This window comes from Sciurus carolinensis, chromosome 2 (assembly GCF_902686445.1).
Source record: "Sciurus carolinensis chromosome 2, mSciCar1.2, whole genome shotgun sequence".
Taxonomy (NCBI): Eukaryota; Metazoa; Chordata; class Mammalia; order Rodentia; family Sciuridae; genus Sciurus; species Sciurus carolinensis.
This window is the reverse complement of record NC_062214.1, coordinates 115,301,014-115,325,781: the sequence shown is the minus strand read 5'-3', so window position 1 is coordinate 115,325,781 and position 24,768 is coordinate 115,301,014. Positions and strand designations below refer to the sequence as shown.

Here is a 24,768-nt window from a genome sequence, read left to right as displayed (position 1 = left end):
GGTCTGTTGAGACAGGAAGATTACAAGTTCAAGGCCAGCCTAGGCAATTTAGCAAGACCCTGTCTCAAAATAAATAAAAGGGCTAGGGATGTAGATTGCCCCCTCTACCACTAAAAAAATAAAATAAAATAAAAGTGAGGCTTTTGTGGACAACTGGCTTCTAGATCCTTTTTCTCTAAGTATCTATCCCCTCATGTCCTGTCCCACTAATAGTCTGGGTCCAATCCAAATAGTTACAATTCAGTTACTGGCTATTCGTACCTATTAGGCAGTTAGCTATCTCAGGCTTCTTATAGGTCAGATGAAAATCGCTCAATCCAGTGGTTGTATCCAGGAATGTAAGGTTATTTAACCCAAAAGGAAAACTCATATGTGGGGAATTTCTGGGTGCTACTTTTTTTAGAAAAGAGGAGAGGGTTTAAGAGACACTTTGAGGGCTGAGATTGTGGCTTAGTGGTAGAACACTTGTCTAGCATGTGTGAGGCACTGGGTTCGATCCTCAGCATGACATACAAAACTAAATAAAATAAAGTTATTATTTAAAAACCCACTTTAAAAAAGGAGGCACTTTGAGTGTCTTAGATTGTTACATAAATTCATATACTAGTAGAGATAATATTGCTTGAGACTATATTTGTGACCAAAGTCACCATGTCAGTAGTGAAGCAATCTGTACTCAGAGTTCACTCTTCCTTGACCCATCAGCAGTACTGGAGACAGCTTACTGATGGCACCTTGAAATAGGACCTTTGATTTCTAGGGTACCATACCTTCTTGGTAGTGTGCCAACCTCAGTAACAATTCTCTATCTCCATCTGTACTTCCTTTTCTAACTGCTTTCCTGGTGTAGTGTCCCAGGGCTCAGTGTTTGGTTCTTATCTCTGTGTTCTTTTGTTTGGTGATATCATACAGTCTCATGGCATTAAATATCATCCATGTGCTAGTACCTCCCAGTTATGTATCCATCCTGAACCTCTCCCCCGAACTTCAGACCCATATATTCATCCATCTGTCTATTCAACCATCTCCAGTAGAATATATATGGTGGTTATCTCAAATTCAGATCTGAATTTTATATATCTCTAAAAGTTTTGTTTTGTTGGTACTGGCTATTGGGGATTGAACCCAGAGGTACCTTACCACTAAACCAGATCCCCTGTCCTGTTTTATTTTTTCATTTTGAGACAGTATCTTACTAAGTTACTAAGGCAACCTCATGCTGAGACTGGCTTCAGACTTAAAATTCTCTTGTCTCAGCCTTCTGAGTTACTAGAATTACAGGTGTGCGCCACCTCACCTAGCTGCCTGAAAGGTTTTTTTTACCGTTTGAGTTAATGACAACTGTATGCTCACATTTGTTTAGATGAAGTACCTTGGACTCATTTTTGTCTCTTTCCCTCACACTCCTGATCTGTGGAGAAATCCTGTTGATTCCACCTTCAAAAATATATCCAGAATTGAACCATTTTTCACTCCACCACTACCTCTTGGCCCAAAACACCATCATCTCTTTTCCTGAATTAGTGAGATAATTCCTAATTGGTCTCCCTGCTTCCACCCTCACTGTCCTTCAGTCTTTTCTTCAACTTAGCATTCAGATCCTCAAATGTAAGTCAGATCATGTTAATCCTCTGCCCTGGTTCTCACTAGGCAGTTCCCTAGTGATCCAGAGTAAGAGCAACATTGACCTTCAGGGCCTTGCACAGGTCCCCTAGTCTTTGCTCTGACTTTATCTCCTGCCACATCCGTCCTCACTCACTCTACATCAGCCACTGTGATCACTTTGCTGTTCATAAAACTGGCCAGGTACATTGTTGTCCTAGGCCCTTGCATGCATTCAGTGGCATGAAACACTTTCCCCAAGTGTGTCCAAAGTCTTGACTTACTGTCAAAAGTCAAATACAGTAATCACCTTCTGAAGCCTACCCTGACCCTCCCCAACAGACTCCATCTTTCTTCCCTGTTTTATGTTTCTCCATACTCCTTTTTACCTTCTAAGAGGACCTATAATTTTAGATTTTGTTTGCTCCACTAGAATAAAAGTTCCATAAGGGTAGGAATTTTTGTTTTGTTTCCTGTTCCATAGGACTAGAACAGTGCCTGCATATAATAGACTCTTAATAAATGTTTGTTGGATAAGTGAGTGAGTTTATTTTGAACAAGCACAATACATTTTTAAAATGTAAATATTATGCACTAGTGTTAATGGTACAAATTGTTCATGTTATGGCATTTGATGTTCCCAAAGTTTCTCACACTTGGAAGAAATGTTACAAGTCTAATGTATATGCCAAAGAAATAAACAATCATCAGTCCTTGAATTTTTCAATTTGAAGAAAACAAGACAGGTTGTTCCCTCCCTCTCTTGCTCTTGTTTTACAAAGAAGCCCACTGCAGTTTCTGGTAGAAATAATACTGACTTTAAAAAAATAATTGTGGGTAATGTTTCATATGCTATAGTAGGTTTGAAGATGATATTGCAATTAATTTATCAAATGCTTTATGAGAAATGCACACTGTGACATATTTTAACTATTACTGGCAGTATCAAGACTTCAAAATTAATTATGCAAATATTCCAAATGTTAGCAAATTTAAAGTAAAGCAGGAGATGGCATCTTGGATCCAACTGAAAATAAGTATGCATCTTCCTATTTCCATTTTGATTATTAAGAGTTATACAAAATTATTTTATTGAATTTAAAAAGATCCATAGTGTTGGCCATCTCTGCACATATCACATCCAACAAAAATTGAGAAATTCGTTTTCCAAATGAATTACCATGCAGTCTTATTCTGTTTTTTTATATTTGAATATTCATCGAAGATGCTATAATTACTATACAAATCCATAATACTTAGCAAAAACAGCAATTTTACTTTATATGGGAAAAGGACTTGCCTGGGTCAAAGTTTCACTGCTGTTTACTTAAAAACATTCTCAAAACAAGGTCCAGTGGTCAGATAGTTTGGAGAAGTACTGCCTATTGCATTAGGGTGGTAAAGGGTCTGGAAGTTTTGTGTCGAGGCAGCATGTTCATCCTTGGTTAACCCTACATATCTTTAACCTGTTTGCCGGAAGATCACTTGTTGCATCCAATACCTGTGTCCAATTTGGAGTACCCTCTTGGGAACTCTTGTGTGGTCTACTGACAGATTGGAGATGATAATCAGATCATGGTGGGATATGAATGAGTTGGGGATGGAGTGGGTGGCCTGTCTTTTTGCTATTTGAGATGGTGTATCCACTTGACCATCCTAACTCACCATATGTGTCACAATTAAAAAGCCCAAATGACATCCCCTTAGATCAGAGATTGCAAGCTGAGATGCTTCCAACTGCCAGCTAGCCACATTAAGTGGTGGGACTGTGGTGGCCCTGAAAGCAAGTAAGACTTCACTTGAAGCAGTCCCTCCTCAGTTCAGCCCATGTGGCCCTAAAGATAAAACAGGCTCCGTGTGACCAGATTTTCTAATTCTTCAAACAGTATTGGAAATTAAGATTTTTTTATGTTTACTCTCCTACATTTTAAATGGTAATTAATTCCAGTTTTTTAAAATACTGGAGTTGAAACAAAATATATTACAGAACCACCCATGTGTATGACTGCCATTTTAAGAGAAATTGGTGTAGCAGCATAAAAAGGGGGACCTGCAGGCTGTCCTGGAATGCCTTCTTGCTGTACATGTGAGAGACTCTGGTAGACACAAAACTTCACTTCCATGCCTTTAAGCCTGGAGTATTTCCAACTAGATGTATATCTTTAAGTCTGAAAACCTTATTTAAAGACCAGTTTACTCCATTGCCGCTATCAAATAATTTTAATGATAACATTATTTGTAAGGTATGGTTTCAGTTTGTGAAGTAGCATTATTAAAAATGAAACAATATGCCCTAACTTTTTAGTTTTCTATGACAGAATGGCTGACTTAAACAACAAAAATTTATTTTCCTACAGTTCTGGAAGCTGGGAGTCTGAGACCAAGATGTCAGCAGGGTTGGTTTCCTCTGATGGCCTGTCCCAAGCCTCTGTCCTTGGCTTGTAGACACTGTCTTCTTGCATCTTCCATCATCTTTCCTCAGTTTTTCTGTGTTCACATTCCCTCCTCTTATAAAAGACATGAGTCATATTGAATCCAGAGAAGAGAAGGAGGCTATATATAAATCCATTGCCTTAAACATTTCATTTTTCCTTCTGGCTACAACATAACATGGTAGAGAGCATCATGGTGGGAGCATGTGCAAGAGGGAGAGGTCGCATATAGAGACACACAATGTGAGACTGGTGAGGAACCAAGCTCATTCCTTTATAACAGCCCACTCTAGCAGGAATTAATCCACTCCTACTAGACCTGACCTGCTCCCACAAGATAGCATTAAAGCTTTCATGGGTGGCACTCCATCTTCTACTAGTTCCCACTTCTTAGAGACTTCACCACCTCTCAGCAGTGCCACAGTGGGAGCCAAGATACCAGCATATGACTCTCTTATGGTTTGAATATGAGGTGCCCCCAGAAGCGCCTATGTTAATGTAGAAATATCCAGAAGTAAAATTATTCAGTTATGAGAACTATAACCTAATAAATCCATCCTCATTTGAATGGACTAACTAGGTGATAACTGTAAGTAGGTGGAGATGACTGGAGGAGGCAGGTCACTGGAGGTATGCCCTAAAAGGGTTCGTCTTCCCCGAAGCCCCTTCCCCTTTCTTTTTCTGCTTTCTGGCCTCTATGAGCTGAACAACTTCCCTCTACCATGATGTTCTGTCTCATGTTGGGCCCAAAACAGTAGAGTCAGCCAACCATGGACTGAACCTCTAAAACTGAGCCTGAATTAACTTCCCTTCTCCAATTTGTTCTTGTTGGGTATTTTGGTCACAATGATGAAAAACTGACTAACTCAGATCCTTTGGGGGGAAAAAAAAATATCTATACCATATCAAGGAGAAAATACCAACCAACCATATTAGCATCCTTTCAATGTTTGGTTGAGAAGTCAAGAATTATTAGGTCCAAATATCTTTCTAACTATATCCAAGGGTCTCGATCTCCCTCAGGGTGGGCCAAGATGGTCTGATTGCCTTGTATAATGTACCAAATTAGCATAAACTCCTTGAGGGCAAGGGTAATATTTTCACTTATTCAGCAGATACATATTGAGAACCTACTCTGCTTACCAGGAATTACCTGTACCAGGAATATAGCAGCAAACAAGACAAATGTGGGCCCTGCCCTTAGGGAGCTTATGTTGCAATAAGAAAGAGAAAATAAACCTGTAAATGAATAAATACATTTTTCTGTTCAAGTCATGAGAAGGTGATCAGGGAAGCTATGACAAAATAAATTTCAATAAATGAATTTTATTCTATCAAATTGAATTAGATCCCTTTGCACATCAAATTCAGACTGTAACTTTGAAAATGGCCTTCAGGTATACTATACCCCTATGTGCACAGCTCTGTTTAGTCATGTATAATATGTGGCGTTGAATGCTTCAGTCATAGGACATATGTGTCATGATGTTTTTCTAGTGTGTGACCATTAACTTGAGTGCTGCCATAGAGCTTCCTCTATTCCCAAAGGAGCTGAGCACCTCTAATATTTCCTACCACTTCTGTACATACCATTAGCCAAAAAACAGAAAGGGTGAGTATGTGGTTGCATTCTTGTTGTTCATATAGGTCAGAATATGTGCACAACCAGATCATGACACACCGTTCTTACTGACATCCCAGCCAGCACATACAAACAATTTAAATATCAGAGGTTTCTGATAGATTATAATAAAACTAAAGGGGAAAAATTGCAGCTTCCTAAGCATTTGTAAAAGCAGTGATTTACTTTCATTGCCAAAATATTTATATTAAGTTAAACACTTCATTTGTTATCAGCACAGAGCTTGGAATCTACAAGTGATAAGTAAATTTGTCATTGCTTTCTTTTAAACACCCACTCTTTGGTAAGTACTAAGTTTACAAAGACATGGTGCTGACCAGATGAGTTTATTGTAGCTTCTTTTAAATCTAAGAATTCATTTGACTTTGGTATGCATTACAATCTGAATGATCTAGTTCTGACCTCATTGTTACATAGAACCATTGCTTTATAAAAATATGCATGATTTACTGAAAAGAGCTCTGAAATACAGGTCTGCAAAACTTTCAAAACAACTAAAAGTCCATTTGTTTCCTCATCTATATTGTTCCACTATTGACACAAATCATGTGCCTATCAATTATTATGAATGCATCATCTTCACATATTCATAGTCAATGTGTGCTAAGTGTAGAACTGATTCATACCATTTAAATTAACTCATTTGAAACTATTATTTAGTAACATTTTTCACATCATAAGATACCGACATATATACAGACATTCTGTTCATAATTGTGCCAATTTGGACATTTGCATTCTTAAATGGACCTTTTAAGTTAATTTTTAATGTACCTGTTAAGTCTTTAGAATAAATGAATTCCTAGGATTCTCACATTTGCCATTATTTTAAGGACTAAAGACTACCAACCAGGTGTGTGTGTGTTCGTGTGTGTGTGTGTGTGTGAGAGAGAGAGAGAGAGAGAGAGATTTGCAGTAATTTTTGTTGCTATTTTATAATAGAACTTTTTTCTAAAATAGTAAAAAAAAGCATTTACAAATTTTTATCTAACATCCCACCACCTACCCCAGATCATTCTACTGGACAGACAGGCTAGGGATTATGGTCTTCACATGCAGTAGAATGATTCTGACGTAACTTTCCTATGTATATATATGAATACACCACAGTGAATCTCAACATCTTGAACATCCACAAGACTGGGATCCTAATTAGAATAAGATGTACTCCATGTTTATATAAATATATCAAAATAGATTCTACTATCTTATATAACTTTAAAAAAACAATTTTTAAAAAAAATGTGCTTTAAAATGAAAGTCATGTATTTCAAAGTGCATATAAATATTTGGAAATTAGGAGGCATGAGACTTGCCTACCACACAGTCAGTTCCAGACACACATATCTTTAAATACTTAGCCTTTTGTTCATTTTATTCCATCAGTCATATAACCAGTGAGCACAATTTACTAAGAACCAACCATAAACCAAGCACCATGTTAGGCCTCTAATGCAGATTCCTCCAATTACAGTTTCTGTTCTCAGTGAGCTGGGTCTAAGGGGAAGTGCAGACCAGTAAACCAACAGTTATGGCAAATGAACCAACAATTACAGCATAAAAGTGCCTTGATTAAAATGCGCATTGAGAATATAGAAGGGAAATTCAGGGTGCTAGAAGGGAAATTCAGGGTGCTAACTCATAAAAGCCTAAACTAAAAACTAGGGGACAGGTGATGGGCAAGGGTGTTGTGAACAGAAGGAATGGCATGCAGAGTCTCAGAAGCCTGAGAGAACACTGCAAATGGTCTGGTATAACAGTGGAAATGAAAACGGGAGCCAGAGGAAGAGGAGTCTTGTGTGATGGCATGGCCTCCAGTGCCTCTGGCTGAGCAAGTATTTGACATGATTACTTGTGATATTTAAGAATATTTAACATTTAATACAGGAGAGACTGGGGAGGGGCCACCCAGTAAGAGGTTATTGCTGACATTCAAGTCTGACATGGAGAAGGAACAAATGTAGTTCAGTGGACATGGAAGAAGGGAAACACATGAGATATTAAAGATGTATGTTCTGTGTTAAATTTGGATTGGAAAATAAGTTACTAATGATAGGAATCATTTAATTCAAAATATTGTGCATCATTTAACAATTTGCCTTTATTGTCCAATTTATTTGCACTGGAACTTGAACTGAGAACTTCTGTTTTGTGGAGCTTTCTTCTTTCTCTTAATGATTCATCTATGTTGAATAGAAACAAACAGAAGCATAAAATTATCTGTCACCTGCATGACCTATGTAAATATAGATGTTACATACACATCTAGACACTTTGTGAGTAAAGGGAAACAAAATACTGCTAAAAGTTGGAAACATTTTTCTACCAGGAATCTCTGTGGAATGTATTTTAAATAGCAAAAACATTTCAGTTGATGTCAGTTTCTTAGCAGTTGTACATTTAAAAAAAAAAACGTTTCAGTGTTCATTGTCTCAAAGGATGAGTGATGATGTTTGGGAAATGTTTGTTTTATTATCTCTAAATAAAAGTCGATGATTCCCATAACACTTGGGATAAACATTTCTGGGTGAGAAATGTTTCAGGTCATTCCTAAGTAAATTTATTTTTAAAGCATTGTGTACAGTTACCAGTATTCACCAGGAAAAAAAAAGAAAAAAAACAAGGTATCAGTTGCATGACTTTAGTTGTCTGAGGGTTTTCATTTACCCTGTACTCTTCTTTATAAGTGATCTTTTTCTCAAAATTCTATCTCCCTCTTCCTTTCATTCATAAAGATGGGTATCTGTTTTCTTACAAAGTTGTGTGAACTCAATTACTTGAATTAAGCAGAGAATTGTTTAAAAAACTGACAGACTTACAGACTCTATACAGCTAGCCAAGATCTCTTATAGATATGGTCTAATTTTTTGAGTGAGGAAACTGAGGCCAATGAGATTTGAGTCAATCAATGTTAAAATCTGTAATCTGTGAGTTGGGTAAACCTTTAAAAACAAAAACAAGTTGACATGATAATAGGAATTGTTTTAATTTCACAAGTATTCAATATTATGTAACTGCTATCTATAACCTTGACCTAAAGACCTCTTCACATACCAAAACATTTTTCTTAATAATTAGCAGCCAATAATATTAATAGACCCCATTCCCCCAACCACATGCTAACCTAACACAAGACCTAGGATGTTTCATACTGAGTCTTGTTCTCTTGCGGCTGTGTATAGAATACTATATAGTCAACTAATGTTGATTTTTTTTTTTATTTAACCATGAAGGGGAGAGTAGTCTAGAAATTACTTAATCACTAGTTATAAAGCAAGAAGCAGTATAGCCAAGTACAAAGGGCACAAGTTTGAGGTCAGAGGGGAGGGAGGAGCTGTTTGATTCCCATTTGACCCTTTACTGTGTGACCTGGGGTTGGTACTTAATATCTCTGTTCTTTTTTTTTTTAAACACATCTATAAAATGAGCACATTTTAAATTGTTATGAAGATTGAGTGAGCTCTAATATATACAGTGCCTGGAACACAGTACACATTTGATAAAAGGTAGCTTGACGTATTTAACATGGACACCAATCATAAGTAAGCCAATGTGTGCCAAGTTGAGGAAACAGGGTTTACAATAAGATGTTTTTGCAGACACTGCTGGGTCTTAGCTCTTGACTTTGTTGTAGTTCTCTGCTGTGCTGCGGAAGCCATAGTCACATACCTGCTCTATTTAGGGTGAGGCTGCGGAGGTCGAGCACTGCTGGAGGACAGAAGCCAGTGCACTGCAAAAAACAGTTCCTTGCTCCGCAGCCTGGGTGAACTTGGCTTCAAGCCTGGTCTTTATTCTCTGTTTCCTTTTTTCTTCTCCCCTGCCCCCAGCCTTTATAACAACTGTTACTCTGTTTTGAAACTACATAGTGAATTGTGGCCTAGTGATTTCACTTTTCTAAGACCTCGGATACTTGAAAAATAAACAGATTTTTTTTTCCAGTTTGGATTTAAATTTTAAAAATCAAAAAAATCAAACAGTAATAAACTGGGGGTACATTAATTACCCAGGATTATTTCAAAGTAAAAGGACATTTACTGGATCCATCTGCTCTCCGATTTGAGGATCAGTTTTGTGAAAATATCATCAACCACAGACTTGTAAAGTTTGCAGAAACTGCCGACAGACCCAAGTATGTTAAAGGTTGTAATCTCTTGAAAGGAGTGAGTTGATTTTCCTGTTGCCCCTCCTATCAACTTTAACCTCCAACCTTCCCCAGCATATGTCACTACAAATAAAACTGCTGAGGTTTGACAAGAGGATATAAAGTCACTAGGCCATCGCATAGGGATGGCCACATGATTCTCAACCTGAAATGAATGCTCTGTAAGTTGGGCCTTTCAATAGGAAGTCCTATCACTTTAGTTTTAATAATTATTGTTCCAAAACCCCAGGAATACACACATTATATGATGTTTGACAACTGTAATTTAGCCATTTCCTTATTGGTTGTCTTTGACCATTAACTTGGATTTCTGTTCTTAATTTTAATGTATACCATTTCAAGCATCCAGCATATGATACTGATATAAACAGAGCATTTGTATACAGCATTATAAATGCATTTTTAGTTTGTGATTAAGACAAACCAGATGACAAAAAGCAAACAACTTGTTTGTATTGCTCTACTGACAAAAATAATCCCTAGCTGGGGTTGTGGCTCAGTGGTAGAGTGCTTGCCTCACACATGTGAGGCACTGGGTTCGATCCTCAACACCACATAAAAATATATAAATAAAATAAAGATATCATGTCCATCTACAACTAAAAAATATATATTTTTTAAATTCCCTTTACCAGACTCACCTGCACTACCATTTGTCTATTAAGGAAATGAGTTTCCGAAACTTCAGTTACTTATATAGATTCTTGAATAATTCAACTGTCTGTGGAAATTATTTATTCTGTGTTAGATAAATGTGATCATATGAAGTCTCTGGCATCAGTCAGTCTGAATTCAGCTATCTCTCTGTTACTAGGTCTGAATGTGAGGAATGGGGAAGCTATTATATCAATACTTGAATAGTGCTTCTTATTTTAAAAACAAAAAGTAGACCTGTGTGTTTTGAGCTTAGTAGCTCCCAAACAACCCTAGAGAGGTGGCTTGTATACAAGTATTCTTCCTTCACCCTGACTGTCTCCTATTCATGTTCTAAGCAAAGGGAGGATAGGTGATGTAAAAGAATAGGGAGTCTGAGAAGTAAAGGCCACTGGTATAGGAGATGGGAGACAAGGTACCAGTTATGTCCCACCTGTTCTTCTGGCTCCCTCAGCAGAGTCCTACCTTTCAGCAGAGCCAGAGTACCTTCTGCAGAGCATCATGTTTCTATAATGAAAGTACATAAATATAAACCCCCCAGATCCTCTTACCTGAACACCTCATTTCTTCCCAAGCATGTTCCAGAGCATAGAAAAGATCTGTGTTGGCTTGGAGGGCTGGGCTGGAGTGGGAACATAAAAAAATGGAAGGAAAAAAAGAAACAAAACAGCAAAACACTGTGGATGTAACCTGACACCTTAGAATTCTTAGAAAATTGGATTTTTGTGCTCCTTATGGTAAAAACTGTTGAGAACATCAGGAACCTCCCTGCTTTTTCTCCTTGAAAATTTTATTGTATAAACCCAAGTGGTAGTTACTAACAATAGTTGTAGTAATCTATTACATTTATACAGCATTTCCACATTCATTGCATTGTTGGGCCAAACCATTCCTTTAGGAAACCAAAAGCCTTTTAATGGGTAAGAAAGCAAAGACTTAGAAAGATAAAATGACTTGTTGAAAATTAATTTGTTAGCATTCAAGCCAGGATTTTTTCATTTATTATTCAACAAAACTGTTAATTTAGCATTTACCTCTACCCTCCAAGGATAAATGTGAGTCTTTCCCTCAAGGGGCTCACAGTTGTGGGGTAGAGGGTGGCAGTGCTGTGACAGCTTCATGCACAAGGCATGTTGGGACACGAGACTGCAACTTGAACTCAGGTTGCTGGAGGAAGAAGTGTATTCTTATCCACTGTCCATTCCAAGGAAAGATAGTTTTAAGAACATTAGCTCTTTGGCCAACTGAAGAAAATCTTTTCATTTTAGCTTCCTGATCACAAGTTCCAAAACATTTTAAGACTCACAAGGAAGCTATAAAGGAGACCCAGTCTTACAACTTGGCTTGTAAAAGGGATTCAGAGACCTACCAACCATTAGGAAAAACCACAGAGACCAGTAGTTGGAACTCTGGGGCTTGTTGGATAGGCAAGTCAAAGGTTTAAAAAAAAAAAAAAAAATACATAGGTCTAGGAAATACATTTGACCTTTTGTTAAAATGCCCAAATCTCCATTTTAAAAAATAAATTTGTCCCATGACATTAAAACAAATAGACCTCTAAAATTCATGTTCTACCAGAAAAAGGGAAACCCAATATGATTGATTTAGATATTTTAAACCTTAGATCAGTATTCACAAAATGAATATTTTTACTTCTTAACCAAGTGTTCTTAGTATTTGCCTTTTCAAGAGCCTTCTTCCGTTTTTATTGATAAAAGCATATATATATATATATATATATATATATATATATATATACTATATATATATAGCACAAATAGATTTAAAATAGTCAGACATGGTTGAGGTGAGATTTCCCTCATCCCTTAAGACCATAGGAATGCTAGGCTATTCCTGAAAATGACATCCTTTTAATAACACCCAGTATCACCAGGATAGAGATGTCCAAAGTTAGACCACCAGCCTTCTCTTCATTCTGTTGCATGAAGCTATTCAACATCAGTTTAAAATGTATGTATGTACAAAATTGTGCTTGGGGAAAATATGCTTTCTCTCCACCAAGAGTAACAGTGAAACTTAAGATCTTAAAATGAAGCACAGGGCAAAAGAAAGTACAAGCCAAATGTTCCTTATCCTAAATGCTTGAGATCAGCAGTGTTTCAATCCTAGGAGTTTTTTAGATTTTGTAATGTTTGCATAGATTCTAACAGTTGAGCATCCCTAATCCAAAAGTCCAAAATGCTCCAAAATCTAAAGCTCATATTGGGGCTCAAAAAGTTTCAGATTTCTTGGGCTAGGGGTGTTGGACCTGTATTCCTATTTCTGTTAGTGAATATATGCAAAAGTTCTTCTCTCAGGCATTGCTAAGGAGTCAGTGAAACAAGTATTTCCCAACTGAAAACAGCCAAGCAACAGAAAAAGTCAAGGGAAAGAGTAGAAATCTTAAGAGAAAAGAAATTTAGAATTAAAAAGTGCCTGGAACTTTAAATTTAAGTGTCTTGTAATAATGTCTTGGAAAGGGAAGAATAAATATAGTGATATCGATGTTGATATACAGACATATATATAACGGTTTTGGTGACTTTTGGTCACCACATTTTGGCTTCAGTTGAAATGTGAAGCTTACACTATCTGTTGGATCATTGCTTACTACCCAGGTTTCTGTTACTGGCCCTTCTCATGCAGTGATTCCTTTCGGGACAGAATTTATCTCTGACTTGCTGAAGATCCCTCAGTTCTGACCTGGGACCTGAAACACATTTCTTAATCCAGTTCCTTCTGCTGACCCCTGGGAACAGGGCCCCAGATGAAGAGTCAGAGGCCCCACTATCTCTTCCTGTCCTTGCTGGAGTTCAGCTTCTTCTAACAAACCTCTCTCTTCACTGGTATGCAGCTGTGATAGCCTTTCTTGGTCCCTCATCTTACTTCAAGTACAAAGATGTTCTGATCATTTACCTTAATTTGAACTGCCTATTTTCCTCTCCCCTCTTTTCTTTCCCCACTCATCAAATCAAAAAGATTTTCTTTTCTCTTTTTCCCAGGGTTAATTGGTCTTTCCTGCAAAGAAAGGTTCCCATAACTACTTTTCTGTTCGGTCATAAAATTCTAAGAAGATGGAGAGTGTGGGGATATTCTAGGAATACCCACCTTGTGCTGAAAGTCTGGGGAATGAGACACAGACCCTCCAAGTTCCAGCTGACTACCCGGCCATTCCTTGCATTTCTTTGCCTTATTTAAGTAAGAAGAAAGTTCATTAATAGGGAGGTCCTAATATATTACTTTCTACAATAAGAGTTACCTTTATTTACATAACTATGGTTCTGTTACCCATAAATACAGAACATGAAACTTCTATTTATCCAGGATAACTGCCCTGGTTGCACTAAAGTACTATCAAATATGTTATTCGATGACCCAAAATGTTCCTTCCACATTCTAGAATTATTGATATTGCATGCTGGAGTCCATGTGGGTCCACACTGACCCTCAGGTCTTTGGCCTGTGTACTCTCTCCTCCACACACCTACTGAAAAAGAACATGATCTGTTTTGAAGTGAGTTTTAATTTGTTGAATATTTGTGCTGAGTAGAAAAAAGTACATTTGGATTAAATATCACATAGCTGGAGCAGGTAGAAAGGGAGTTAATGAAAGCTTCCTCTTTTATGGGCTGCTGAGAGGTGATAGCTCTTAAAAAGCAGTCTGCTAAGTGATCCCAAGCTAATGCAAATTAACAGTTGTTTTCTTTCAGAACTGTATGTCTGAATAAACATTTACCATTTGTTTCATTTCTACTCATCTCTTAAAACAGTTGCTACAGGTCTTAATAGTAAGACTCGAAACATATAATGTATTAGCCTTGGCACATCAAAATATTGTTCATCTTCCAAACTTGAGATATTCCAGTTTGGCTTCTCACTGAGTTTATAATGTTTTGAGGGTATGTATCTAAAAATGCATCTTACTAATCTCCTGGAATTGATTTAAAAAAAAAAAAGAAAGAAAGAAAAAAAAGCCCCTGTAACTTGTCACTATTCCCAGCTTAAACATGGTCTGTCAGTTGTGAGATTGATGGGCATTGTGGTACATTTCAATCTTAGGAGGGACCCAAATAAAAACTTCAAACCACAGAGTAATATTTTGGGAGAGAGACCTATGATATTTGTGCAAGCTAATAATGAGATTAGAACTGGAAGTTCAGCCTAGATGAGAAGGAAGCCCTTCCCGCTTTTTGGGGCAGCCCTTCCACGTGCTTCAACAAATCACCTTTCCTCATAGCACCAGTGTGGCAACTGTGAGGGGTAAAGAATTCCAGCAACTGAACAACAGTATCAAATAAATTCATTTTAGGAACTCTCCTCAAAGGTTTATTCCAATCGTTAACATTCTTGTAGCTGGTGTGTCTGCCAAGTGCTCAGCACTCAGTTCTCAGGCAGCAAATTTAGCATGACAAAGTTGCTCCCATTTTGCAAATGGGAAACCTGGAGCCCCAAAGGAGCCTCACACAGTAACCCAGCAGAATGGAGATGAGATCCTAGAGATACAGTATAAGGGATTATCTAGGATCATGTAGATGGTTTGCAGTTGCCTTTGTATGGCTACTGGGTTAGATCATTCTTGGCAAGTTTGGTGAATTAGTATCCTATTCCTGAGTCCCATTTCAATACCTAGTTTGGAACTTTTCCACTCCCTGAAAACTTCCATTGAAATTTTTATCAATGGTATTTGCATAGACAAAATGGAATCAAACTATTGACATGTACTTTAAAAAAAAAAAAAGCAAATTTATGTGAATGGTTTGTCAGTAGAGATAATTTAGCCAAAGGCACCTGTCTTCTCTAAGGACTCTGCCTGAAAAGACTTTTAGGGGAAGCTTGGTGAATTTTTGTCTTTAAAATAAAGCTGTTTTTGAGGTATGAGAGAAGCTTAGTTTTTGAAATAGCACAATGAATAACAAAGACCCCTTTTCACCCCCCAAAAGAGGGACTAAAAAGGACATTTGTTGGACTTTTGAAGAAGAATTGTGCTGTTCACATAAAGGTCCAGAAACCAAAAAAAAAAAAAAAAAAAGGGGGGGGGGTGGGGGATTGGAGGAAGAAGAGGAGCAGGTAATGCTGGAGAGATGCTGAAAGCAGCTGATTTTTTAGAAATGATTTTCTCAAGCTTGGATTCAAAACTGAGGAAAACATGTTCATAGTGAACAAAATAGCTGAAAGGTAAAACTTAGCAGAACATCCTGTCATTGAACACAGACTCATACATGGATATGTATGCGTTTCTTTCCCTACCCCCGCTTCCCCCAAGTGACCCTATAAGTATATTCTGGCAGACATGTGACCAATAACCAGTCTTCTTAATGGAGGTCCGTGGATTTGTATTTCTGGGTTTTTAGAATAGACAGGGTTTATCATTGATTGGAAATGGAAAGTACACTATTTCACTTCCCTGTCATTTAGTGGATGTGGTTCTTGAGTATGGCCAGAATTCTATGTGTGTTAATGTGTCTTGAGCCCTGACCTAAACTGTAGATGAGAAGGCTCTTTAAATATTAAAATGCAGAACAAACAGAATTGCTTATGTACTAGGAAAGTGAAAAGTGTTCAAACGCCAGGCCTAAGCTCTTTATGGGGGCAGCCATTGTGAACACTTCATTTCTATCCAAAAGGTAACTGTTAAAAACTCCCTCCTTCCAAAAACAATAAGTTGTTCATCTCTTTCTTTTAACAAATAAACTCAAGTTCCAGAGCATGTAACTTCAGAGTTATCAAATCTGTTTATCCCTCTTACATGTCAAAGTTTAAGTGCTATGTTTTGTATATACAGTCATCATGATATTTGAAAAGGCCATAAAGAAAAGCAATTATATAATTGTTTTTAAAGAACCTAGAAGCAAGGATAAAGGATTTTAGAAACTAGAGAGTAGTATTAACAATTATAGCACCTGAAGTCAAGCTGCAAAATTCTGTCCTAATTATTGGTGATGATTAATTAAGCATAAAGTTACAAGCCTTGAAAGAATTTCAGAATTATTTTTCTTTGATTTTTCTACAGGAAAAAAAAAAAAAGGCCCACCCCATCATTTTCTATTTTAGCAGTTTCCACAACTTAAACATTAAATTCTTATTGTTTGATTTCTGTTATATTAGTAGTGTGTGTTTTGCAATTCTAATCTTCACGTTTTTCTTTCTTTATCACTGAAGTAGGCCTTTTGAAGCTGGGAAATTTTTCATAGCAATATTGACAGTGTTCACATTTGCATGATGACAGCCAAGGAATGGAGCAGTAATTTTTGAAATTGCAGAAGTATTTAGAACACTGATAAAAGCTGAAATATATTTTTGATGGATTGAAGTTAAGCATACATGATTTTTCCTGCTGTCAAAAGGCTCTGAATTTAGTGAATATTTGCCTGCTGTGAGAATGCAAGATTAACATCACAACCATCACCCGGGCACCCAAACCCTGCAATTTAATAGCTTTTTAGGTTCTTTCCTTTTTCTAAACAGCAATTAATCTCATTTTAGTACAATTTTCTCGTTTCTGAAGTCGCTCATTGAATCGCTGTTTTGTTCATATTTGGCTTCAGCTCCTCTGCATAGTCATTAAAGTCCCAATTAATGTCACCTTTAGCTGAAGAGTACTCATTTTTATTGAGAAAATGACAGTTGCTGCCATGAGTAGTGCAGTGTAATATACATTAATTGCCCTGTAACACTGGTAATTACGAGTTTTTCAAGCCTCTCAGTAAACTGTCATGCCTAGACAAGACTGTGCTAAAATAGATTACTCATTAGGGAGACCTGTCCTATTTTCTGGTGGGTTCTTAGTGTTGGTTTAAAAAAAAAAAAATCTTGAGCTTGAACAAATAGTTGCCAAGAGCAATTTCCTACAACAATATCCTTGTGTTGGGTTTTTCAGCCATCACTTAAGATTGTGGTCAGCAAACAGACAGGGTGCAGTGGACTCTACAGATGTTGAGTCTTGAGCATTTATTTATGTGGATCACCAGAGCGAACTTAACAGTGCTTCATCGAAGGTTGAATAGAGTGTAACTGAAGAGTGTTCCTAGAGGGTGTTGTGTTCCCTGCGATTTCAAGAATGGGAGACAACCAGTGTGCCACACTTAGCAGGTCTTCATCACTTCCGTGCTGAGTCCAGGAGGGAGAAACATGGATGCCTCTACTAAACAGACTCAGAGTCGATAAATAGCTGACACCAAACATGGCAAGCTTTATGTATATATATAATTTCAAAAAAGATCTATAGTGAAGAGAGTTGTAACAATCTTACCAGTCCACTATCTTTTTTAATACATAGTTGCTGACTGCTGCATTTGGCAGTAGGCTTTTTTCATTTTTTTCCCAAATCATGTTCCTAATATCTGTGTGAATTTTATTTTTCCTACTTCCCATTTCCATCGTATTTCACGTTAGTGTTTTAAACAGAAAGTAGTGCACACGAAAGTCCGTGGTTGCTCAGAACTGACAAAAGGAAACCTTGGTTGTATCCATGCCCAAAGCAGGTGTTATAATAATCTGCTCTCACCCCCTCTCTCTAAATGAATTTTGTCACAGCCTTTCAGATTTCCTTGTGGTGATGAGCTAATGAAAGAAGATAGTACAATTTGTGCTGACCAGGTAGCAAGTGCCAGCTCACAGCTGAGGATAGCTTAAAAAAAATAAATAAAATATAGCATCATATCACTGATTTACCCATTACACAGCATTAATAGTGAGAGACCTCAGTGTGTTTATCTGTTTGTATTGGTGTGCATTTATCGAATTGTTTATGACAAGACTAATTGGGGTAATTGTAGACACTGAAATTACCTGTCAGCTATATGTAACCACACTCCCTTTCTTTCTGACAAATGATGACAACTGAGGGACCCCGTAGCATTACTCATGATGGCTTTTCGAGTGGTAATAAGGACAATAGGGGCCCTGGCTAATTTGACATGGACAGCCTTCACAACAAGAAGCCAGCTAAATGACTTGTCAGGAGGGGAGAGAAGTCAGAAAAGTAATGGAGTCCCCCATGGCGCTCTGACAGGGAGATGAGGCAATTTCAACGGAAAGTGAAAAGGCTTCAGTTTGTCAAGTATTTAGAACAATCAGAGAACAGCTAGAGGCTGGAACCTGACAATAAATTTGTGAACCATGGTAGCAGTTTCATATAGGTCAGTTACTTCATAATGGCTGTGTGGCACTCCGAGGGTTCTGTGCTCATCACACACTTCACATCCACCAACCAGAGCTGTGTCACCTTAAATTTGTGCTCTGTTTTACACGGTGGGAATAATGGTCGAGGTTATGGAGGCCTAGCAATGGAAGGATGTTGTGAGTTGCAGTCACCAGCACATTGAAGAATAAACAAGAATCCAGCCATAAGGTTCATTGATGGCAGCCTTATACAAGGATGATATTACCGCTTGACGGGAGCTATACCCCCACTTAGGCTGGACCCAAGCAAACTCCTTTCTCATATGCTGTTGATCAGAAGTAGTGCAATGCTGTTCTTCTTAGGCTAAAACTTCTGTAAGCATCTTTTCCTCTAATTATGTCAAGCAGTATAATATTAAGCTTATATCAAGCTAGACAGCTAGTGCATGAGGATTAAAACTGCCTCCAACACACACCCTGTGCCCTCCAAAGCTTTAAACAGCTTCTGACCTTGACATGTCGTATGTGGCTAGTGTTAGACCCTGTTCTGATACTTCAGTCTTCATGTCGTATTGAGTCTTCGGTTTTGTTTTACTAGGGACAGTGTCTGCATTGTAGAACAGCAGGTGTCGAAACTGAGTGAGGCACCTGGACTTTCTGTGTCCCAGTTTCCTCCTTCAGGAGATGAGGAAAGACAGGTTGATGAAGTTTACACAAAGCCCAGTGGTAGGATCTAGATGCACATACAGGTAGGATATTTTGACACAATTCCATATGTGTTATGTACTTGTAGCAGTCTCTCTTTTTTGCTGCCCACAGTCCTCGTAAATAAGGAATATACACCTTTGTGTTCAACAGAATTTTTATTATGAAGATTTCAAAGGATTTAAACCATAGAATCTGTCTTTCTGATGTTGTCTGAAGAAATTGTGCATTCAGTACATTTATTTATACTATGTTATTTAAAAATTTGACCTTGTGGAAAAGATTCCTTTCTAAAGATCATATATTAATATATTTATCACATTTCTCAGTAGAGCTTAAAAACATATGGTTTTACTAATATTGTTAAACCTAACTAAATAGGTGGCCTAATGCCCAGTTCAGAAGGATTAGGAACCTGTCCAGAGAAAACATTCATGAAATGGTTTTTGTTTTTGCTTTTATTTGAGGCAGAGAGAAGATGAAGCAGGGAGTTGTCCTTATGCCTGGTAAAAGCAATTGCCCACGCATCTATTTCATTTAAATGGTTTTTGAATGGCCTGAGGGGTCTTCGTGTTTATTCAGGGCTATGTTTAGAAGAATAGGCATTCTACCACACCAAGACCCAGCAAGGAGTACAGGACCTTAGCAGGGCATTTGGGGACATCAGGAGCTGAGTGATCACAGAGGGGGGAAGCAGAAGCACCTTTTACGCTTTCTGTCTGTGCTCCCTTGCACAAAGAAGAATTTTGCTTAAAATGCCCCAGACTGTGATCTGTACATGTATCCTCCCATAAATGTAATCTCCTAACAGGAATTCTCTCCTTTCTGAATTATTTGGTCTTTCATGTTCATGCCTGGAATGAGTCTTTCTCCACATTATCCTGACTTTGGAAATATCCTTTTGTTCGCCAATAACATTTGCTCAGCTAAATGTTTTTTCTCCTGTGGAAGAAAGTTTTTTATTTCTTTAAAAAAAAAATCATCATATAAGATAAATTGTGCTTCACTTTTTATAATACATGTTTAATTCTAAACATCTAATAGCTCCAGATAAACAGAAAGAACATAAAGGCATCATAATCCCAATTTATATACATTATCACTATTAATAGTTTTAACGTAAAGCATTTAAATAGGATAACACACACACATACACACACACACACACACACTATTGTATACTCATCTTCTTTACCTCAGAGAATATTGTTTCTCACGTCTGTAAAGAGCTCTGCATTACCCCTTGTAATATGTTCCATATGCTTATATAGAAATATAATTTAACTAGTCACATGTAATGGGTATATAGGAAGTCAGCATAAATAACACTGTGATGAACATCCCTCATGATGAAATGAGTTACAATATAGAAAGCCCATAACTTCAGTCAGATTCTTATGTGTGTGTGTGTGTGTGAGTGTGTGTGTGTGTGTGAGAGAGAGAGAGAGAGAGAGAGAGAGAGAGAGAAACAGAAAGACAGACACACACACACACACACACACACACACACAGACTAGGGAGCAAAGCCAGGCCCTCACGCATGCTGGCAAGGGCCCTTCCCTTGAGCTGCATCCCAGCCCCAGTCAACAGGTTTTTTTTGTTTGTCTGTTTTTCTGTCTTTTGAAATGTGCTGTTATAAATGGATAAGCTGTGGCACCTGTATTATCTGTACCATGATGTGACTTAATGATAACTCATTTTTTCCTTTTGATAGCAATTAAAAGAACTGGGTTTTATGCCACCAGAAACTCATTTATCCAGTTGTCTAGCAACATATAAACAAATGTAAACAAAAATAGCTTGTACCTATACATTTGATTTCTACCCTCTTGTCTTCAGAACTTTTGATTCATCGCTGAAGCTATTTTACAGGCAAAGAAAGGTAATGCATTGCATTATAGAAATGATGCACTTATCTATTACAAAGAATTGTTTAGTGTTTATTTCTATTATGAAGAATTGTTTAGTGTTTATTTCCCACCTCCCTTCCCATCTGAAGCCTCCATCCAACATCCAGAACAAGTTTTTGTTTGTTTTCTGTGAAGGAAATGTGAACACCCAATAAATGTTAGTTACTGTTGTTATTATTATTACTAACACTTCATTAAATCACCTTTCATATCCACAAATATTTCTTTAGGATAATACAAAAAAATAGACTTACCAAATCAAAGGGACCACAGAGTTTTAAGGCTTTTGATACATATTACTACTTGCCTCTTCCGAGAAGGTTGTAGCAGTTACTTCTAGGCAGAGTTTGCCCATTTCTTGGCACCCTGGCTCAAGTTCAGTGTCCTCACTTTATAGACAGTCTGTGCCCATTTTTCATTATTTTATTCCCCCTTGTTTCTATTCAGTATGGCTTGCATTTTACTTTGTGATCCTTACTATCATTCATTTTATCAGGTATGGCTTCATCAGACATCTAAGAACTAAGAGACTAGTAATTAGAAAGTTGTATGATATAGTACCTTTAATCTCCATTTATATTTCCAGGTCTTTCTGATGCTTGAGCTCTAGAATAGGTCATGCTTGTCTCCTCTCAGGACACTAGATATTTCACATTATTCCGAGTGGTCTCCTGCCCTCTTCCCACTGCCTTTGTTATGGCTGTCATTGTAGATTGTTGCAGTCGCACATATAATTGCTTCATTGCTAGTAACTAGCTTAATGTTGTCACAGCCGTACCTCAGACTCACATACACCATCCCAGGACTTTCTTTAGGGCATTTATAATTTTTCCTCCAAATGATCTGGTGACAGTACAGTGATTCAAGTTTTCATCAGCCAGCAGATGATAGGGTCTTTCTTCTTTGCTGCCACAAGCCAAAAAAGAGGGAATCGGGAGAAATGCTTTCATTACTGCACTTCAAGGAGACCCTGTCGTGGAGTCGGGGAGGGAAGTTTCCTGAAGTTTCACGGCACTGACACTGGAAGATGCTCTCATGGGCAGGCCCATCCCTCGGTGACACCTGGAATGAATGCACTTCATCATCTTTCTTGCTGGTCCTGCTTTCATGCAGCAGGGTAGGAATCTTCTGTAGCCAGTTGCCTTTGCTGTTTATTTCTTACTCTGGGAAAAAGTCTGAGCGATTTTATATGACATTAACTGTTACTGTTATATACTAATAGGTAAGATTTGCTTATAGTTTCTTGAAAGGGCCTATTATTTTCACTTGAAAAATAGTGACTGTCACCAATTGCAAATGAGTAACCCTAATAAATTTTATGGGTCCAATAGCATTTATGAATGTGGAGTTCCTTGTACACCGAGATGGTGTTATAGATGGTGTTAAGCTCACAGGCTGGCGCCAGCAGCCTGTTGCAGCCAGAATGTGGCAGTTCTAGAATACCAAAAACACCAACCTGAGTTTCCTACCTCATATCTACAGAGTAAATGTAAAGTGTTGAGACTCTAAATAAAACGATTTAAAAGTTTAAAAGCCACTTGTTTTAGTCGGCTTTCTTCACTGCTGTGACTAAATGATCTGAGGGGGAAAGGTTTATTTGAGGGCTCACAGTTTCAGAGGTCTTAGTCCATAGAAGGTGGGCTCCATTCCTTGGTATTTGAGGTAAGATTGAACATCTTGGTGGTAGAGTGTGGCAGAGGGAAGCAACTTACATCATCAGGAAGCAGAGAGAGACTCCACTCTCCAGATACAAAATGTATACCCCATAGCCACACCCCAATTCCCACCTCCAACCCCAGCCTACCACTTCATTTAATCCCATCAGAAATTAATTCACTGATTGGGTTAAGACTCTTACAACCCAATCATTTCTCCTCTGAACCTTCCTGCACTGTCTCACATGTGAGCTTTTGGGGACACCTCACAGGCAAACCATAACACCACTGGACAAGCTACACCCAGCAGGAAGGCTACCCCTGTGGTGAGCACATCTAAACTGTAAATGCCTTTTCTCCTTTTTCTCTTCCATTTCCAAACTCTTCTTTAAACTTGTAACTTTTTGTTGTTACCATTTACAAGCAGGTGCTTTCTTAGTAAGGGATCCCTGAAAAACTTCTTCCTGAGGCAGTGAGCTTTTTTGAGTCACCAGAGTGTCCCTAAAGTAGTTAAGGCCTTTAAGATTCATTTGTAAAGCTAACTGTTATGTCTTGATTTAATCCAGCAGTTTTTGTTTAAGTGGTTTTTATGAGACTTTGCTTAGGCAGCCCTGCCCCATAATTGCTGGCCATACTCAACGAGTCCAGATTACACCCAGTTTAATCAAAAACTTGGACTCCCTAGGACAGCAGTGCTATCTTCCCGCTTCTATAGAGGTTCCAGGCCCCCCAGCTGGATACCATAGGTATCCAGTTTCTCTGGGGACACTCAGGATGTCAAAACAACTCATCCCTGCTTCTCTACCATGAGTTCATGCTGTACCTTCCATGTAGTGAGAAACCACACCCATAACATCTCTTTTGGCCCAAGGGACTTCCCCTTCTATCCACATTGTGTTTAGAGAGCTTGGGAAGTGACATCAGACTTGCTGGAGTTCCCTCCTGCCTTGCAAGTCTGTTCTCTGCAAAGTTCAACTCAACTTCAGGCCAAGAATAAACTTCTGGCTCCACCCCAATTCAGCTTACTCCTGCTGAGGAGTATTTAGATACTCCTTACACATTGTGGTTTCCATGTGACAAAGTGGAGAGAGATTGACAGCAAAAGCAATGTATGCATATGGATTGTGTTCATTCAGGGACAACCCATATCAGTCTGGTGATGTTCAATGACCATTCTCCGTATGTGCACAATAACAACCCACAAATTCAAGAAATTATTCTGCTAAACCAAACCGTTTATCCAGACTTTAACAAGAAAAGGTTACGATGTAGGAAGGCAGTTTGCCTGAACACTCAGTCAAATATCTACTCTGCTAGTTGGTTTACCCTGTGTTCCAGTTAGCAGAACCAACAAGGCCATCCAGAAGTCCACTGACTAAGCCCCAATCACAAAAAAAAAAAAAAAAAAAGTGTCATTGTGAAACCTGCTCTGTTATAAATGCATAAAGCTGTAGCACCTGCATTTTCTGCACCAGGATGTGACTTTTAGCAATAATTGTTTTTCCTTTTAATATTCATTTAAAAGAACTGTTTTCATGATGCCAAGACCCATTTATCCAGTTGTCTAGTAACATATAAACAAACATAAACAAAGGTAACTTGTATGCATGCATTTGTTTTCTACCATCTTGTCTTCAGAGCTCCTGATGTCATTCTTCAAGGATAGACAAGAAAAAGTAATAGGTCCACAAAAAAGTACCCATTTATCTTCAGCATTGAACCTTTATGTTTATTCATTCCATGCCCACCTAAAGCTTCAAGCAGCATCCAAAGCAAGCTTTCCCTTCTATGAAGTGTTCACCTTCATTAGTACCTTCAATATCTTTAAAGAGAAACTGTTAGCTGACCCTGATACCTGTCCTCCCCTTCTTTCTTTAACAAATCA

The 24,768-nt window shown here is 37.9% G+C and overlaps 1 protein-coding gene across 7 annotated transcripts in view; it reads left to right on the top strand.

Moving 5' to 3' along the window:
* The window catches only part of Cdin1 (CDAN1 interacting nuclease 1), a 220,018-nt gene that overhangs the window by 149,048 nt on the left and 46,202 nt on the right, over positions 1-24,768 (top strand). Inside the window, exon 11 of one of the 7 annotated variants that reach the window (XM_047541262.1) lies at positions 3,960-5,646. The exons of the other annotated variants lie outside the window; for them this stretch is intronic. Within the exon in view, the coding sequence (XP_047397218.1) occupies positions 3,960-4,047 (88 nt within the window). The 3' untranslated portion in view covers positions 4,048-5,646. Of the gene's footprint in view, positions 1-3,959; positions 5,647-24,768 lie in introns of those variants that run through there. 7 annotated transcript variants of the gene reach the window in all.